The sequence below is a fragment of the Schistocerca americana genome, chromosome 3 (genome assembly GCF_021461395.2).
Source record: "Schistocerca americana isolate TAMUIC-IGC-003095 chromosome 3, iqSchAmer2.1, whole genome shotgun sequence".
NCBI lineage: Eukaryota > Metazoa > Arthropoda > Insecta > Orthoptera > Acrididae > Schistocerca > Schistocerca americana.
Window position 1 is genome coordinate 885,734,382 of NC_060121.1, and position 20,059 is coordinate 885,754,440.

Genomic DNA, 20,059 nt, shown 5'->3' on the forward strand with positions numbered 1-20,059 from the left:
GAAATTTTGCTGATTCCGCACTAGCGTGTCTTGCACTGGCTTTTTGCGAGAAGATGCATCTCGGTGAGTTTTGGGAATTAGTCTTGTCTACCGTTAGCATGGCAGTGAGACATTTTTGTCATCAGCATAAACTGAATTTCTGTAATATTCCCCACTGTCGTCGATAGGATCGACATTTTCGGTGTCACCATTATTTGTCGTCGCATCCATTGCGGCGACATTTTGTATCTCTTCACTTTTTTCATTAGTCAGCACAACCTTTTTAACTGGTTACATTTTGTAAATCTTTTATAAAGTTATAAATGTGAAATAAAATTAAATCTCAAAACTGATTCCGAAAATTTTCCCGATAAGTATATGACGTATTCTACGGTAGTGTTGGAGCTTATTGTTGCCGTTTACAATTTTTGTGTCCAGATTGCAAAATATCAAAAAATGTTATCACAAATCTCTATTGCTTACAAAAAATGCTTCAAATTTATGACAGGACAGGGTAAAGTACTGATACTACTTTTGATCGAGGCATTACCAAGCGCAGACATGCGAACTATAAGGTGGAGCTCTTTCCTGCCTTACAGACGATCTTCTCAAATGTTGTTGGTACAATTCGTCCGGTTAACAATTAGCAATTTAAGCATTACACGTGGTGCTTGCCCTTGATTTTCTCTCGGCAGTGTTATTCCAATCATGGAACAAAATGAATAAAAAACAATTAGTACAATAGAATGTTACACAACACTTCATTATTGCACGTGTCTAATCTACCTGGCACCTACCAGGGAACGGTCGTCAGTTCTACTGGTTAGTTTCCAATTTTAAGAATAATAAATAATTACGACGGAAATTTACTGGCGTCGCACAAGATAGTGAGTTCACTCGGGAGCGTGTGTTTCAGCTAATTTACGAACAACGACACACACTACAGACAGTCAGGCTTATGACTTGTCGTACACACGGAAAATGTGTGACATATGAGATTGGATTATTAGATGATAGTTCTTCCAGCCTTGAAGTTATTTACCTCCTCTTCTTGTTTGAAGACAATGTTACGCCGTCCAGCTTGCTCTGCTACAATTTCTTGCTTCCCCGTAGTATTACAGGAACTATGGCGGCCGTATAACATTCCCTTAGGGTAGTCCAGAAGTTACTTTAACGTCAGGCTATGTTGTCCCGCTAAGAACGAACTGTTGAGTTCTTTCTGCTAGGAATCCAGTCAGAAATCTGCTCCGATACTCTGACACTAACTGACACTGCGGAACTCTATCGAATACCTCCCGCATGTCAAGGGACGCAGCATCATACTGAACAACACTGTCTACAGTTCTCTGTATCTCATGGACGAAGAGACTAAAAGCCGATTACTACGAGGCTTGCCCAGAAAGTAATGGACCACAATTTTTCTCTCAGCCGAAAACAATGCTACGAATGCGGAATGTTACGTACGTATTATGTGAAGTCTCCTGAGAGAGCGCGCCAAGTTTCCGTCACTTCCGACAGATACTGTAGGTGCAGGACAGTTTCAAAATAGGTGATGTACGTTACGACCAACGTGCCGTCCCTGAATTTCTCACTGCAGAGAAAGAAACTGTGGGGAAAATTCACAAAGGCTTGTACAAAGTCTATGGAGCATCTGCTGTCAACAGAAGTACAGTTAGTCCCTGGGCACGGAGGGTGAGGTCGTCAGAAGCCGGTTCGGTTCGGCTCCACGATTTGCAGCGGTCGGGGAGACAGTCCACGGGCCGGCTGGTGTGGCCGAACGGTTCTAGGCGCTTCAGTCTGGCATCGCGCGAGCGCTACGGTGGCAGGTTCGAATCCTGCTTCGGGCATGGATGTGTGTGATGTCCTTAGGTTAGTTAGGTTTAAGTAGTTCTAAGTCTAGGGGACTGATGACCTCAGATGTTAAGTCCCATAGTGTTCAGAGCCATTTGAACTATCTGAACAGTCCACGGCTGTCACACCTGACATGTTGCAGCGAGCTGATATTGTCATTCGCGAGGACAGACAGTTGGTGCTGCATCTGTCAATCAGCAAAGGAAGTTCACACAGTGAAGCACTGGCTCCGCCACCAGGACATGGATTGGTACCGACAGGGAACACACGCCATTGTTTCGCACTGGACGAAGGCCATGGAATGGGATTGAGGTTGCGTGGAAAAATAGGGTGCGTAGATAAAACACCATTGTTTCGTGTATGTAATTCTCATTACATTCAATAAAAAATTGTTGAAGAAAAAAAAATCGGTGCATTACTTTCTGGGCAACCCTCGTACCTGTCTGATCTTAATCGAGCACATACGTGTTATGAACCCACTAGTAATGCCATGTAAAATAGTTCCCTTGATATAGAATTTTTTTTACCCATGAATGAACATCTATGCAATCTCACTGTTATCAATGTAATACCCGGTAACAGGCTAAACTTTCATAGGGCAACGGAAAATATGACGGGGTCTCTAACATTTCTTGGCATTACAGAAGCGTCCGAGTCCACCCGTCTGTTTTGACCCATGACGTCATCAATATGGTGGAAACTGCTTCTTCCAGTTTATAGAAAATGATGACAATTAAATCACTACATACACATGTCAACAAGCGAGAACAAAAATATAAATGACGCAATAAAGTCTCTCTCCAAAAATAAAACGAAACTAACGAGGCACAGAAATCTGGGGGTTTGAGGTAAGGAGAAGCTAAATACACAACAATGAAAGGACAACACATCATCCCAAAACAATTAATATCCAAAAAAATTTAAATTACAACATTCTGCTACACCAACAAAAGCACAGTGTCGACAACCGCCCTACCATAAATACAAACACACACAAAACACTAAAATTATTATAGAATAAAACCGAAACAAAAATTACCAATAAAAGTTTCCGACACATACACACTAAATTAATCAGACCTGACATAAACGCCAAACACATAAACAAAAAAAAAACCTTGATAACTCACTGGAGACACTTCCACAACCCGCATTACCGCATCAATTACCTAAACTCAAAACCACGTTAGCACAATGACAACCAAAATTCAAATGAGCCCAATACCACACGTTAAACTCAGCACTTCCACATTCACCGCCAGAGGGCACCATCAAATACAACAATATAAATGGTTCAAATGGCTCTAAGCACTATGGGACTTGACATCTGAGGTCATCAGTCTCCTAGACTTAGAACTACTTAAACCTAACGAACCTAAGGACATCACACACATCCATTCCAGAGGCGGGATTCGAACCTGCGACCGTAGCAGTAGCGCGGTTCCCTGCGTCAAGGATTACAGCCGACGGGTGGAATCGGACACTTCCGCTGATCCACAAGAGCTTTGTGACACCCTTCCCACACGAAACATCACTTGTATCCAGGCAAGAGCGGTGGAGCGTCATACTGATAAGTGGACTCATAAGGCCACGTTCTTCGTGAATTTCACTCCATTTTTTGATCACTGAAATAGGATCACACACTCTGTCAAATCGTGAAGTTCCATTTGGTCTCCTCCCCACCTGCTTGGTTCCCTTTTTTCCTGGCTGTGAATAACCTGCTGACGTCCACTATGTTGTGCGAACTTTGTACAATACGTGACATAGTAGTCACAAAGAGTTCTGAGCACAAACGGCCCGCTACGGTCGCAGGTTCGAATCCTGCCTCGAGCATGGATGTGTGTGATGTCCTTAGATTAGTTAGGTTTAATTAGTTCTAAGTTCTAGGCGACTCATGACCTCAGAAGTTAAGTCGCATGGTGTTCAGAGCCATTTGAACTACAAACGGTCAGTGGCCTTTTCTGCCACAAGTTGGGTCTTAACGTGACGCAAGTTAGTACACATAGCTTTTCATTGATAGGAGATAATATCGAAACGTCATTGCTGTGGTTTGTTGGTTACCTTTTCAGCCGTAGTCCATATGGAAATTTGACTTTTGTGATTCTGATGGAAGTGTTTCCTAACAGCAGTCTGTAGGCTGGCACCATGGCCTGATAACAACAGTAAGAAGTGCCAGTGACTGGTTGGACAGTGACTGGCTGGGCTGCAAGAGTGCGAGTAGTGTAGTGGTTTGGGCGATTTCTGGTTGTGGGGGATGTGGCTGGGTGCGCCGTGGGTACAATAGAGTCTTAGTGTAGGGTTGTGAGGTTTACTTCTTCTGTTGGGACAGTTTATAGGTGAGCAGAGAATTGTTTGGGGAATAACTAACCGGGCAGTGTCTGTTTGGGCATTGTGTGGCTTGATGTTGCTATGCTGGGTGATGCTACATTAGACAATATCTGGTTGTTTGGTAGTGTGTGATGTTAATACTGGATGGTGCCTGGGGTTAACAGTCCTGAATGAGAGACGTGGCTCAGTGCTAGTTGGGTGGAGTATTCCCTGGGTGAATGGGATCAGCTTTGATAAAGACTTGGTGTATTGTATTGAGGTTTACTTCTTCTGTTCGGACGTTTCTAGGTGAGCAGATTATTGTTTTGGGAACGACTAATTGGGAGGTATCTTTTTAGGCAGTATGTGGTTTGGTGTTGTTATGTTGGGCGATGCTAGGTTGTATGGTAGTGTGTAATGATACTGTTGGACAGTGGCTGGGGTTATCAATGTGGTTGTGAGGGATGTGGCTGATTGCTTCCTGTATGGTGTGCTCTGCGAGTGGGTGGACTTAGGTTCGATATACAGTTGGTTTATGCTGTTGAGGTTTACTTCTAATGTTTGGTCAGTTTCTAGGTGAGAAGAGTTGTTTGGGGTTGACTAAATGGGAGATGCTGTTTGGGCAGTCTGTTCTCTGGTGTTGGTATGTTGGGTGATGATAAGTTAAACAATGAGTTGAGTGTGTGGTAGTGTGTAATGCTATTGTTGGACAGTGCCTGGGATTATCAATTTGGTCATGGGTGTTGTAGCTGAATAGAATCATGTTCACTAGAGTCCTGGTGTATGGTGTTGAGGTTTACTTCTTCTGTTTGGTCAGTATCTAGGTTAGAAGACTGCTGATTGGGCAATGAATGATCGGGAGGTGTCTGTCTGGATGGTCTGTCTTTTGGTGTTGGTATGTTGGGTGAAGCTAGGTTATACAATGTCTAGGTTTATGGTAGCGTGTAATGTTATTTTTGGACAGTGCCTTGGGTTATCGATCTGGTTGTAGCAGATCTGGCTGGGAGTTCACTGGATGGAGTGTACGGTGGGTGGATGGGATCAGATTTGGTAGAGTCCAGCTGTTTGGTGTTGAGGTTTACTTTTTCTGTTTGTACATCTTCTTGCTGAGTCTTCCTGTTTGGGTAGTATGTGGTTTGGTGTTGGAATGTTGGGTGATGATAGGTTAGGCGTCTGGATGTGTGGCAGCATGTAATGTTACTGTTGTATAGTGCTCCTGGTTATCAGTGTCTTGGTCGACGGTGTTACATTGTCTCGGATGGCCAAAATGTCATGATGTGTAAGTGGTCAAGGAGATGGGAAGGGAGAGGGGCTGGATGTCAAGGTGAAGATAGTACAAATGGTTCAAATGGCTCTGAGCACTATGGGACTTAACATCTGTGGTCATCAGTCCCCTAGAACTTAGAACTACTTAAACCTAACTAACCTAAGGACATCACACACATCCTTGCCCAAGGCAGGATTCGAGCCTGCAACCGTAGCGGTCACGCGGTTCCAGACTGAAGCGCCTAGAACCGCACGGCCACACTGGCCGTGAAGATAGTGATACTGTCTCCACTCAACCTATCGAGTGGGATTAATAAAACTGCTGCAACGCCAGGAGACGTCTGATGGAGCAGTCCTGAAAGTACTGCCTAGAAAATTGAATCTGCGTTCTCGCTTGATATGAAAATGAAATTTCTTTGAGTTTTATGTAAAGATGTTGCTCTTGAGAGGACGTAGAGAGGTCATCAACACAATGGAATAGTTGTTAACATTCCTTCTACTGAGTAAGATGTTTCTCCAATGTTCCTGACGCCGACTGGCTAACCTGCTGATGCCATCTACAGGAAACTATTGAGACGAATAAGCAGTGATATTCAGGAAATGGCATGACGTTATAATAATATATTTCATTTGATTTATGCTTCATTTATGGATCAGAGGCTCGAAACTTGTTCAGTTTTAGATTCCTTTTAGCATGCACATTCTTGTCTCGCTCTGTTTTACAGTTGGTTAAATAACACACTAACTATGTGTTGGAATAATAATATTTATTTCCATTTGCATTATTTTTGCAGTTTTTTTACATGAAATATGGACATCAGCGGCGAGTGAATAAGAAACAGCAAAGGGAAAGGTCACTATTATTGATGTATCCAAGCTGATAATACAAGTCTCACATACATCCACAGTTTTAAATTCAGAAGGAATCCCATTTTATCAACTTACTACAATATATATTTCAGTTAGACACTTCTCTGGCTCATCTTAATACTAAAAAATAAAGTTTTTTCGTACTAATAGATTCTTTTCTATGGCTGTTATCATCTTAGTGTTGTTGTGAAAGGAATTTACTTAAAAAATTTGTTGCACATAGACGTCTTCGCATATCTATGTGCTGTCTTAATGTTCATACCTCGAGACATAATTACCACATTTGATATGTTTTAATTTACAAAAATTATTGTACCTTGTTATAATAACACGATTAATTTTTTTCCAGCCAATGATTGCTCAGCGACAAAACTTGTGGTGTGAGAGGACAGAAGCTTGAACAGAAAACATACATTGTTCTGTTCAAAAATTGGTCAATTGTTGAGCATAATATTGCAAATGCCTGAAAACTAGGGTGGCTAACAACCAAACACAAAAAATTATGTTAGTGATAATTTAAATATTGTAAGGTTGCACCAATAAATTTCTCTATACAATAATGATGTTGTAGATGTTATTACTGAGCAAAAAACACATTAAGCGCCCCATTTGCTCAATATTTAATTTCGTGGTGTGGTGTGGGGGGAGTCATTTTCACAGAATTCTTTTTGTAACTCCCAGCATAAATAAAAACAAAAAAGTGAAAGGAAAAGTAATGCTTTATACTGCTTATGTATCATATGCAGCATCACAGCTTGGAAGAACTATAGAATACAATTACATTAACACATATAATACAGGTCATATAACGTGATATTTCGCTCTTCTGACGATCAGTAAGGAGAAAGTCTTGCGGAAAGTCTTTGGCGCACTATGGTTGTGAAGTTTCCGGTACATAACGGCAAGTAACAATCGTCTGATTGTCGGCGTGGGTTGTGTACAGTTATGAGTAAATTGACAAAGTGGAAACTGACCTGTAAATTACACTGAATGAACTGGAGTCGCCTGTATGGTTTGTGACACAAGAAGAACTCTGGCAGTGGTCGTAGTCATGGTCGAGGTCGACGTTGTGGAGTCCACTGGCGGCAGCGGATGCGCCGTCGTCGTGGTCGTCGTGGCTGCTGCGGATGTAGATTCTGGTGGTGGTGTAGGGGGCGGATGCTCTGTTGTTGTTGTTGTTGTTGTGGATGTAGACTCCGGCGGTAGGGCTGTAGATGGGTGCTGCGTTGTTGTGGTTGTCGTTGTAGATGTAGATTCTGGTGGTGGTGCAGTGGGCGGATGCTCTGTTGTTGTTGTTGTTGTTGTGGATGTAGACTCCGGCGGTAGGACTGTAGATGGGTGCTGCGTTGTTGTGGTTGTCGTTGTCGTTGTCGATGTAGATTCTGGTGGTGGTGCAGTGGGCGGATGCTCTGTTGTTGTTGTGGATGTAGGCTCCGGCGGTGGGACTGTAGTTGGGTACTGCGTTGTTGTGGTTGTGGTTGTTGTCGATGTAGATTCTGGTGGTGGTGCCGAAGATGGGTGTTGTGTTGTTGTTGTTGTTGTTGTTGCCGGTGTTGCCGTCGCCGTCGTCGTCGTCACTTTTGTCGTAGACTCCGATGGAAGACCAGTTGTCGTTGGTATTAGTGTTGTGATTGTCGTATCTACCGTCCATGTTGTATCTTCCGCCGTTGTCGAATCCAGTATTGTTGTCTCATCAGTCGTCAGTCCCGTCGTACTTATTTCCGATGTATCTTCAGTAGCCGTTGTGTCAGATGTACCTATAGGCTCTTCTGTCTTTTCCGTAGGCGCTTCCGTCTCCAGTGGTGTTGTGTGTATTGTAACTCTATTATCTTGCGTCGGTTCTATTGTGGCCATATATGTTCTCGACACGTCTCCAGGAGTCGCCAACTTCTCTGCTGGTCTCTGATTTATATCTGCATGCTCTGCTGTTGCCGCCATCAACACCATCGTCTCGATCAGCTCGGAAGTACGTCGACTCTGCCAAGAGAAAGAAACTTTTGAATCACCAGTTTATGCACAGCTGTCCTTTTCGAAACATGGGTGGGTAAAGTTGTATAGCCCTGTCGGATGAAAGGCAGCTCAGCTCACTGAAAGATGATATATGTTTCTGATGTGTTGGCACACAGTTCGTTATGCTGTTCTGTACAGACAAGCACTGTCAGAAACTACGATAGCGTCTAGCGTATCTCAAGGGCCACTGCTATACACGAGATGTGTAGAAATGTAAAAGTAGCCTAATGAGTCTGTTCGCAGAGGACACAGTTGTGTACCGAGAAGTGACATCGTTAGAAACTTGTCACAGAATACCGACTTGCAGATGATCAGCACCTATACTCCGTTCATCGTAAGAATAAACCTGATGTAAAAAAAAACACAAACGCGATTATTAGTCATATTCCGTAGCACATGTACACTGGTTTTGATTCGCTCTTGGAAGTAAGTCCTACTTATTTATTAGCTACCGGGTGATCAAAAAGTCAGTATAAATTTGAAAACTGAGTAAATCACGGAATTATGTAGATAGAGAGGTACAAATTGAAACATATGCTTGGAATGACATGGGGTTTTATTAGAACTAAAAAAATACAAAAGTTCAAAAAATGTCCGACAGATGGCGCTTCATCTTATCAGAATAGCAATAATTAGAATAACAGAGTAATACAAAGCAAAGATGATGTTCTTTACAGCAAATGCTCAATATGTCCGCCATCATTCTTCAACAACAGCTGTAGTCGAGGAATAATGTTGTCATCAGCACTGTAAAGCATATCCGGGGTTATAGTGAGGCATTGGAGTCGGATGTTGTCTTTCAGCATCCCTAGAGATGTCGGTCGATCACGATACACTTGCGATCTCAGGTAACGCCAGAGCCAATAATCGCACGGACTGAGGTCTGGGGACCTGGGAGGCCAAGCATGACGAAAGTGGCGGCTGAGCACACGATCATCACCAAACGACGTGCGCAAGAGATCTTTCATGCGTCTAGCAATATGGGGTGGAGCGCCATCCTGCATAAACATCGTACGTTTCAGCAGGTGTTTATCAGCCAGCCTGGGGATGATGCTATTCTGTAACATATCGGCGTACCTCTCACCCATCACGGTAGCAGTTACAAAACCAGAATCACGCATTTCCTCGAATAAAAAAGGCCCGATAACGGTAGATGTGGTAAATCCAACCCATACCGTGACTTTCTCGTCGTGCAGTGGAGTTTCCACGACAGTTCTAGGATTTTCGGTAGCCCAAATTCTGCAGTTGTGGTCGTAGACAGACCCTCGGAGCGTGAAATGAGCTTCGTCGGTCGACAACACGTTACTCAACCAATCGTCATCTTCCACCATCTTTTGAAACGACCACACAGCAAATGCCTTCCGCTTCATGATGCCGATGGATTTTGTACGGATAGCATCGGAGGCTACGCCTCAGTGCCAACCAAACAGTAGTGTATGGAATACCGGTGCGACGTGCGACTGCACGAGCACTGACTTCCCCGTGCGTAGACGAACCCGCTACAGTCTCCATTTCTTCCTGAACTGTCTCAGCAGCATTACGCCTTGTGCTTGGTCGGCCACCACGCGGTCTGTCGTCTAAACAACCCGTGGCTTCGAACTTCGAAATCATTCTCGCCACAGCTGCATTTGTCAACGGACCTTTACCCGTTCGAATCCCCTTCCTATGGCGATAGGATCATAACGCTGAACTAGCACATTCCCCATTCTGATAATACAGCTTCACTAAAAGCGCCTTTTCAGGTAACGTCAACATATTGCGACTGCTGGCGCATCTGATTCTCTCTCTTTTCAATTCCCCCCAAAGGGGGGCGGGCTGGCAGCAGCTTACTACGCTGCTCTACAGCCTACAGACTTTTTGTTAAAAATAGGAAGAAGAAAGAAAGAAGGAAAAACAGGCGATAAAATGGTGATTTAAAGTGTAAAATGGCGTAAAAATGAGGAAAGTTAAAACAGAAAGCAAAAGGGGTAGGCAATGTTGATAAAATACACAGGAATCAGACAAGTAACATAGTAGACAATTAAAAAAAACACGGCGACAGTCTGGTTTCTGTTCGCAAGAGATAAAAAATCACACCCAGCGACAGTATGATGGCTGTTCGCTACACTTCCCAAAAGACACAACACGGATCACTCACTGGAAAAACAAACCGTAAAACACTGCACGAAAATGGCGGCACAAATATGGCACTCCTGATCCATGGCAGATGGGGGGGGGGGACTTGGAGAAGGGGGAAAAACACGGAGGGAGGAGAGGAAAAAACGAAAAAGGGGGGGGGGGGAAGCAAGGAGGGAGAGGACTAATAAAGGGGGAGAAGGGCAGATGCGAGAGGGAATGAGAGGAGGCAGAGGAGGGAAATGTAAAAGGACTCAGGGGAGAGAAGGGGGCAAAGAGAGGGGAGGTGTGGAAGAAAGAGGATGGAAGGGGGGAGAGGGAGCCCGGGAAAAGGACAGAGGAAAGGAGGGGGAGTGAGGATCAGAGTTGATAGGAGGAATAAATGAAGGGGGAGAGGGCATCATCCGGGAGGGGGAGTTGATGGAAGCCACCTTGGGAAAGGAGATGTAGGGTGTAGAGATGGAGGGTAGGGGGGACACAACGGTGAAGACGTGGCAGGGGGCGGGGATCGGAGAGGAGAGGAGCAATCAGGGGGTGAGGGGGTTCAAGACTGCGGGAGGTGTAGAGGATGCGGATATGTTCGAGGAATAGGAGCAGATGGGGGAAAGGAATGAGATCATAGAGGATCTGCGTGGGGGACGGGAGGCGTATACTGAAGGCGAGGCGGAGTGCATGACGCTCAAGGATCTGGAGGGACTTATAGAATTTGGGGGGGGGGGGGGCAGATATCCAGGCAGGACTGGCATAACATAGGATGGGACGGATTAAGGATTTGTAGGTGTGGAGGATGGTAGAGGGGTGCAACTCCCATGTCCAGCCAGAGAGGAGTTTGAGGAGTCGGAGGCGGTTGTGGGCTTTGGATTGGATGGAGCGGAGATGAGGGATCCAGGTGAGGTGACGGTCAATGGTGAGGCCAAGGTAGGTGAGGATGGGGGTAAGGCGGACAGGACGGGCGCAGACAGTAAGGGAGAAATCCAGGAGCCGGAAGGAGCGAGTGGTACGACCTACGATGATGGCCTGGATCTCGGAAGGGTTGAGTTTCAGGAGTCACTGGTTACACCATGCAGCAAAAAGGTCAAGGTGATTCTGGAGAAGGCGTTGGGACCAGTGGAGGGTAGGAGCGAGGGCGAGGAATGTGGTGTCATCAGCATATTACAAGAGGTGTACTGGTGGGGGGGGGGGTTGGGGCATATCTGCCGTGTACAGGAGGTGGAGGAGAGGGGAGAGGACAGAGCCCTGGGGCACACCTGCAGAGGGGTAGAAGGTGTGGGAATTGGCATTATGGATGGTAACGTAGGAGGGGCGGTGGGAGAGGAAGGAGGCCACCAGACGGATGTAGTTGATAGGAAGGGCATAGTTTTGGAGTTTAAACAGGAGACCGGGATGCCAGACATGGTCGTAGGCCTTTTTGAGGTCAAGGGAGACAAAAATGGCGGAGCGACGGGAGTTAAGCTGGAGGGAGAGGAGTGAGGCGGAGGAGTTGGTCACCAGCAGAGAAGGAAGGTCGAAAGCCACATTGGGTGTTTGGGAGGAGGTGGTTGCGGTGGAGGTGGTGATGGATGCGCCGGGAAAGGATGAATTCCAAGAGCTTGCTGAACACCGATGTGAGACAGATAGGACGATAGGAAGGGGCATCAGATGGAGGCTTGTTGGGTTTGGAGAACATCAGGATACGGGAGGTTTCCCACAGGTCGGGATAGAAGCCAGTGGCAAGGATGACATTGTAGAGGGTGGCAAGGATTGAAAGGAAGGAAGGAGGGCAGTGTTTGAGGTGGCGGTAGGTAATGCAGTCGTGGCCGGGAGCAGTGTTGCGTTTAGTGCGGAGTGTGAGGCTGATGTCCTGTGTAGTGATAGGAGTGTTAAGTTCAGATGGTGGGGTGTGGCCCAAGTACTGGAAGCTAGGAGCAAGGGGAGGAACAGAGGTATTCGTACGGTCCATGACATCAGGGAAGAGGGAATAATCAAAGTGGGGATCATCTGGGATGGAAAAAACATCAGAGAGGTGGGAGGCAAAGTGGTTGGCCTTACTGAGGTTGTCAGGAAAGGGACGGTCATTAAGGAGGAGAGGGTACTGCGGGGTGGGGCGGTTCCCAGTAAGGCGGTGGAAAGCAGACCAATACTTGGAAGAGTTTATGGGGAGCGTGGTGTTGAGTCGTGTACATGTCTGGCGCCAGGCACGGCGTTTCTTCGCAGTAAGCAGGTTGCGGATGTGTCGTCGTAATTGCCGGTGGCGGGTAAGTGTATCCCCGTCACGAGCGTGGAGAAAAGAGCAGTAGAGGCGGCGGGACTCTCGAAGGAGAAGGACGGCCTGTGGAGGCAGGGCAGGGCGGTGAGGGTGGATGGCTTTGGTGGGGATATAGGTGGCGACGGCGTCAGACAAGGTCTGGTGCAGGAAGGCAGCAGTGCGAGAGATGTCATCAGGAGATTGGACGGTAAGGTCGTGACCGTCAACCTGGGTGTGAATGGAGTCCCGGTAGGCATCCCAGTTGGCACGGGAGTAATCATGGACAAGTTTAGGAGGGACGTCAGGGCGAGGAGCGTTGCGGGGATGGCGACCATTAGAGATAGTGAGGAGAACAGGAGCATGGTCACTGCCAATGAGGTCAAGGAGATTCTCTCTCACATTACAGCTCCTTTTATACACGATTGTCATGCGCAGTCACTGACGTTTTGCTGTCCAGCGCCATCAGTCGGACATTTTGTGAACTTTTTTTTTTGTTCTAATAAAACCCCATGTCATTCCAAGCATGTGTATCAATTTTTATCTCTCTATCTACGTTATTCCGTGGTTTATTAAGTTTTCATATTTATACTGACTTTTTGATCACCCGATATATTATTACTAAGTAACGTAAAATGAAGCTTTAAGACATTCAAATGTATTAGGAGCCATCCATCAAAGTTTTTCTTAACCACGCTTTAGTTATGTAGTTTTTATTTCAAAAATCGTGCATAGTCACAGCCTCTGTACTGTTGTTCTCTTGATTGTCGGCGCTGTTAATACGCAGTACCAAAATGGTGAGGCTGCTTCATGCTCCGTAGTGAAACACGCGTGTGGAACAGGGTTAAAAAGTGCCAAAAAATAGGTTTTTCTTAATGTTTGTCATAAATTTACAGAGGTAATTAATTGGCTTTGAAGTTTTCCGAGAGACTATATTACATACAGTTGCAACGAAGTTACACATTCGTGTACAGCGGAATCGGTAGCGTAGGAGCTGGTTCAAGTCTCGCAGAGTGAAGTTTTTTATCGTTCATTTTGAATTACCTACCTCTCGTAATTGTAAAATTAATCGTCATTTTTTATGAATAATGCACGTCTTCTTGCTTTCAATTACATATTGCACTCGAAATTCCTGTTTTCATTTCAAAAATAAATTCTCAACTATCGATATTTTATGAAAGACTTAATAAAGGTTGCTTATATTAATAAAACATGACATTTATTTTTAACGCAAAAATGAAAAACTAATACTCTTTATTTGGGCTATGTCCATTGTTTTATACTACAATTGTAGATAAGTATCGATATGTGTCGTAGAAACATGAAAAAAAATCATTTTCACAGAATCGAGCACACCATACAAATGCTTCATTTTAATGTGAACGCAACAGAATCGATCAGGAGCCAAGTTAAGGGATTTGGCTCGAGAAATAACAATACTGTTAAGCTGCCAGACCTGCTGGAACTGACGCACGCAGCTTTTTCACATCTTACTGCCGAACGTTGGCCGGGATGTAGAATGAAACGTCATAAAAGAAGAGGAGAAAATGCGGCACCTGGATGGCTTCGTGGATTCTATTGTTTATCGACTCGTTATAAACGTGGCAGATGACAGTTCCAGTACTGAAATGTAATTTCCGGATGTGGATGAGGAAGGAGCTGAGAGTTTACCAGACGCCTGATTGTAATTAATACTTTCACTGGCTTCAGTATTCAATAGTGCGGTGAAATCCCTGCAGTATGCTTTTGCATCACACATTAGTCGCTCAGAAAAATTACCCCGTGTTTAAATTAGAAATTTTCACCACTCTTGTTTGTAATTAGAATACTATTCCAGCTGAGAATGAGAGCATTTTATGCTTTCCGTCAGGTCGCCTAAAAAGGAAGCGGTAGTGCTGGAGTTTTGCCGAATGCTATTTCATTCTGTTTAAAAATTAAATGACATTCGAAACTATATTGTTTCTTTGCCCGTCTCTTTTTATGTCTGAACTGCAACTGCTCACATCATTGCAGGTTTATTGGATTGCTGGTTGGCCAGTGTTGCCCAAGTTCAATGCGCCGGTAAGGCCGTTGTCCCGCACATATCGCTCAATAGCCTCTGTGTGCGTGTAATACAGCGTAAAACTTATCTTTGTGATCGTACTTGACTGTACTGGTCACAACATGGCTTCCGCTCCACGTGAGACGAAATCCAATGATATTCAAGCAAACGCGGAAGAATACATGGAGTAATGTTTACATCAGGTTTATTGTTGTGATGAATAGAGTACGAGCGGCGTTTGAAAAGTCCGTGCATAGTTTGAGAGATGGCACCACCGGCGCGTGTCGAGGTCATGTTTAGTTAGTAGCATCTTTGGAAAGACCGCACACCAAGTTTCATCCATATTGGTCTATTTCTTTGTGTTTGGCATTCGTGTAAATCAAGGAAGTGATTGTCAAAAAATGGACGAAAAAGAATTTAGTGTAGTGATTAAACGTTACTTTATGAAAGACTAAACGCCTCAGGAGACTAACGAGAAGCTTGATAAACATTATGGTGACTCTGCATCTTCGATTAGAACAATTTATAAGTGATTTCAAAATTTACGGAGTGGCCATATGGGCACAAATGATTCTGAACGTTCTGGACGCCCTGTGGAGGTTACGACTCCAGAAATCCTTTATAAAATCCATGATACGGTGATGGATGACAGAAGAGTTAAGGGGGGTGAGATTGCTAGTGCTGTGGGAATCTTGAGTGAATGGATACATAATATTTTGCATAAGCATTTGGACATGAGAAAGCTATCCGCAAGATTGGTTTTGCGATTGCTCACGCTTGACCAAAAGCGGAATCGTGTGAAGTGTTGCGAGGATGGTTTGCAGCTGTTCAGGAAGAATCCGCAGGACTTTAAGCGTCATTTCGTCTCTGTGGATGAAACATGGATGCATTACTATACTCCTGAGACGAAAGAACAGTCTAAACAATGGGTTACCAAGGGAGAATCTGCACCAAAAAAGGTGAAGACCATTCCTTGGGCCGAAAAGGTTATGGGGACTATCTTTTGGGATTCGCAAGGGATAATCCTCATCGACTATCTGGAAAAGGGTAAAACTATTATAGGTGGATATTATTCATCGTTATTGGACCGTTTGAAAACCGAGCTGCAAGAAAAATGCCGACGATTGGACCGCAAAAAAGTCCTTTTCCATCACGAAAATACACCAGCTCACTCCTCAGCAGCTGTGGTTGCAAAATTAATGGAAATAGGATTCCAACTCGTTTCACATCCTTGGCTCCCTCGGACTTCTATTTGTTCCCCAATTTGAAGAAATGGCTGGCGGGACAAAAGTTGTATTCAAACGAGGAGGTGATTGTAGCAACTAATAGCTATTTTGCAGACTTGCACAATTCGTATTATTCGGAAGGGATCAACAAATTAGAACAGCGTTGGACAAAGTGTATAAGTCTAAAGGGAGACTATGTTGAAAAATAAAAAAGGTTTACCCCAAACACGTAAGTAGTTTTTATTTTTGCGCGGACGTTTCAAACGACCCCCGTATAGTTCACAGATTGACAGCTGACCCTCAACGTAAGCAAATGTAATGCAACGCTAGTGAAGGGACGAAAAGATGCGACTGCGAGACAGGATACCAGTCACGACCTTCTCGCATCAGGAAATCAACCCAGAGTAGTTTAAGGTGCAAATTAAATGAATAAATTTGATCGTAGAGAAGGCAGATGGCAGACTGAGGTTGATTAGAAGAAGCAGAATGAAGTGTAATACACTCATAGAAGAGATTGCTTGCGATATACTCGCTCCAGCAATTTTTGAGTATTGTTCGCCCGTCTGGGACCCTTGCTAGGTTGGTTTCCGTAGCATTGACAGAAGAGAACGCAGAAGTTGATTCGCTGCGACTTTGTTAGGTCAGCGAAATGCTCAACAACCTGTAGTGGAAGACTTCGCTTGAAAGATGTTGCGCTTCGCGAGTAGCCTTACCTACAAACATTCGAGAACTCACTATCGAAAAGGAGTCAAGAAAGAAAGCACTTCCTTCAACCACGTAAAGAATACGACGATAAAACTGGATAACTTCGGACTGACACAGAAGGGTACCAACGTTTTTTCTTCCTGTGTACCATCCAAGATCGTGAAAGGTGGCTGCCCTATTCGCTATGGTAATTCTGAGTATGTCATGGTCCATAAATGTGAGTTAATTTGTAAATTTGATAAATGTTTTCGAGCTTTGTAATACCGCTTTAACAATGCCTTTGTAATTACACTGATAAGCCAAAACATTGTGACCTCTGCCCACTCCGACGTTGGATGCTGTCTGGTGGCGTTGCGGTAACTAAAGTATGTAAGCAGGGCAGTCACGGATGAGGAATCACCCTTGCGCACATGTGGGCTGCAAATGGGGAAATACATTGAGGTAAGCGACTTTGATAAAGGGCAGGTTATTATTACGCAGACCATGGGCGTACCCAGCGAGGGCCAGAGGGGAGGGGGGGGGGGGAGAGCTGCCGCCCCCCCCCCCCCTAGAAGATATTCGAAATTGTTCGCGCAGATCCGGGAGTAATTTTTTCGTCTTCGGCACGTTACTGTCGGCAGGGAAGTTTATAGAAATGATAAATTTAGCGATAAGCAATCCGCTCTGCTATTCGCAGGCATGTTATGTCGCCAAGGAACAGCGTATTCGCTTGTAGGCAGTAAGGGGTCGTGACTATGTGAAGTTTCTAACGAACAATATCGTTTCTCCTACCATATTTAAATGTAAAATGCTTTTCTGCTCCTAAATTATTAATTTTTTAGTTACAGCTTACGCTAACTGTAGATTAATAGCAGTTGACGTGCAGGTTATGACAAGCAGTAGATGGCGAGACATTTAGTGCAAGTGATTTATAAAATATTTTTTAGAACGTTTCACAAAACTGGCCATCACCGAAAAAACTACCGGGCACTTCAGTAAAAGCCCCATTAGGGCTGCCTGAAGCCCTTGCTCACTTGCGTAATTTAATGAGTCCATTTTCTGGATTGTTACTAAGTGACGAAGAAAGATCATTTACCAAGAAATTATCGGCGGCTAGAGTGCTAGTGGAACGCACGTTCGGATTTTTGACGAGCAAGTTGCATATTCTCCCAAAGAAAAAAAACTCCTTTAGAACACCAAGATATTGTTATTCAATGCATCTCCTTCTTTCATAACATATTAATCGATAAAGGTAGACCCAAAATCTCCCTTCAGTTGAGTTTTTACTACGACATAATCGAAAACAGTGCTTTGAAGCATGTTTTCAGAAGAAAACAGTGGAGCTTCAAGAAGGATGAGGAGCGGAGGAGAGGTGTTCAAAACCTGTCAACTGTCATTATTGCAAATTTACATCATGAATCGTTTATTGAATACTGTAACTACTGGGGCTATCATTTCTTTATTAAAATGATAAAATTTGTACGTAACTCAAATATGATAATATACCAAAGTTTATGCGTTTCTTGTCTGTAGTATTTTTGGTAGTTATTTATTTTAATTTTTTGTACTTATTCAGTTCATTCCAAGCTTGGCATACCAGACCTCAGTCGTGGCAGTGTTTGTTTTTCTGATCCCACAACACGGGATGTTGACGTACATATGGGACTTTCGATGTCCATCGCATCCAAAGTTGTATTTTTAAACAAGTGCATTCTAATATTTAAAATGTTTATTGAAAGCAGTTTTTCACTAGTTTACTGTTTCATTTAATAAGAACTTCTGCATGTTTTCTCGGATTGTACAAGTGCATTCTTGTATTTAAAATGTTTATTAAAAGCAGTTTTTCACTGGTTTACTGTTTTATTTAATAAAAAGTGCTGTATGTTGTTTCGAGTCCTTGTTTCCTGAGACTAGTATGACCTGCCCCCCCCCCCCCCCCCCCTAGTTCAGATCCTGGGTACGCCCTTGACGCAGACCCTGTGAATGAGGATCTCGAAAACGGCGAAGCTGGTCGAATGTTCAAGTGCTACTGTCGTGAGCATCTACAGATAGAGGTACAAGGACAATGGAACTACCACTAGGCACTAAATGGTTGGAGGTCCACGACTCTTCACAGAACGTGGGGTTTGGAGACTTCTCTGCTCTGTACAGTAGGATAGATGTTGATCTGTGACATATCTGCAGAAAGAGCGTTATGCTGGTGCACGCACAATTGTTTCGTAGCACACCGTTCATCGCACATTGTTGAACACGGAGATTTGCAGCACACCACCCCTATGTGTTCACACGTTGAGCCAACGACATCGTCAACTGCGATTGCAGTGGGCACAGGGCCATCGCGATTCGACCGTCGATCAACGGAAACGTGTCGGCTCTTCGAGGGAATCACACTTCTGATACACTAGGTCGATGGTCGTCTTCACAAACGCCGTCGTCGAGGTGAACGGCGGCTCCAAACGTGCAGCGCGACACGAACGCAGTTTGGTGGGAGCAGTATTATACTATGAGAGACATTCTCCTGCTCTTGCATGGGTAGCAGCCGAAATCCTGCTGACAGCTGCGAACCACCTGCATCCCTTCATATTTGATACTTATATGGAGCGTCTGCCATCTAAGCAGCAGTTCCCGAGCGAGTCCCGGTCGGGGCACACATTTTCACCTGTCTCCGTTGGTATATAACAGCGCCCGTCAGCAGCCGAAGGAATTCATATAATTCTAATTTCTGTTCTTTCGGGACTTCTGTAAGAGTTCGGGGAATATGTGTGCATGCGCACAGAAGAACAGACATCATATCCATATAAGTCTATAGTTCTGGCAATACCGGCCATGACCTTCTTCTTCTGTGCGGATGCACACATATTACCCGAGCTCTTACGGGACTTGGTAAGAATGTCTTCCACGGGTAATGAGTATGTTGGGTAGGGACAAAATGTTCAAATGGTTGTGAAATCATATGGGACTTAACTGCTAAGGTCATCAGTCTCTAAGCGTACACAATACTTAACCTAAATTATACTAAGGACAAAAACACATACCCATGCCCGAGAGAGGACTCGAACCTCCGCCGGGACCAGCCGCACAGTCCATGACTGCAGCGCCTAAGACCGCTCGGCTGGGTAGGGACACTACGAATGTAGTGTGTGGACATATATGGTGAGAATGTGGGTCTCGCGGGAGGCGTGCGCGAGATAGTCCCTGCAGTCGCACTATCCTCTGTGCCCTCGGTGGCTCAGATGGATAGAGCGTCTGCCATCTAAGCAGGAGTTCCCCAGTTCGAGTCCCGGTCGGGGCACACATTTTCACCTGTCTCCGTTGGTATATAACAGCGCCCGTCAGCAGCCGAAGGAATTCATATAATTTTAATTTCCTTCATACTTGATGTCCTCACGGACGGCGATGTCTTCTTTCAGCAATATAAATGCCCGTGTCGCGGGGTCAGAATCGTGCTACAGTGGTTTGAGGAGCATTATAATCAACTCACGTTGATGT

General features: G+C 44.6%; 1 protein-coding gene across 1 annotated transcript in view; it reads right to left on the bottom strand.

Annotated features, from left to right (window-relative positions):
* Positions 1 to 6,542: 6,542 nt before the first annotated feature.
* LOC124606466 (mucin-2-like) overlaps positions 6,543 to 20,059 on the bottom strand; it is a 30,102-nt gene continuing 16,585 nt past the window's right edge. The window contains exon 2 of the mRNA XM_047138448.1: positions 6,543 to 8,250. Coding sequence (XP_046994404.1) covers positions 7,255 to 8,250 — 996 coding nt within the window. The 3' untranslated portion in view covers positions 6,543 to 7,254. The remainder of the gene's footprint in view (positions 8,251 to 20,059) is intronic.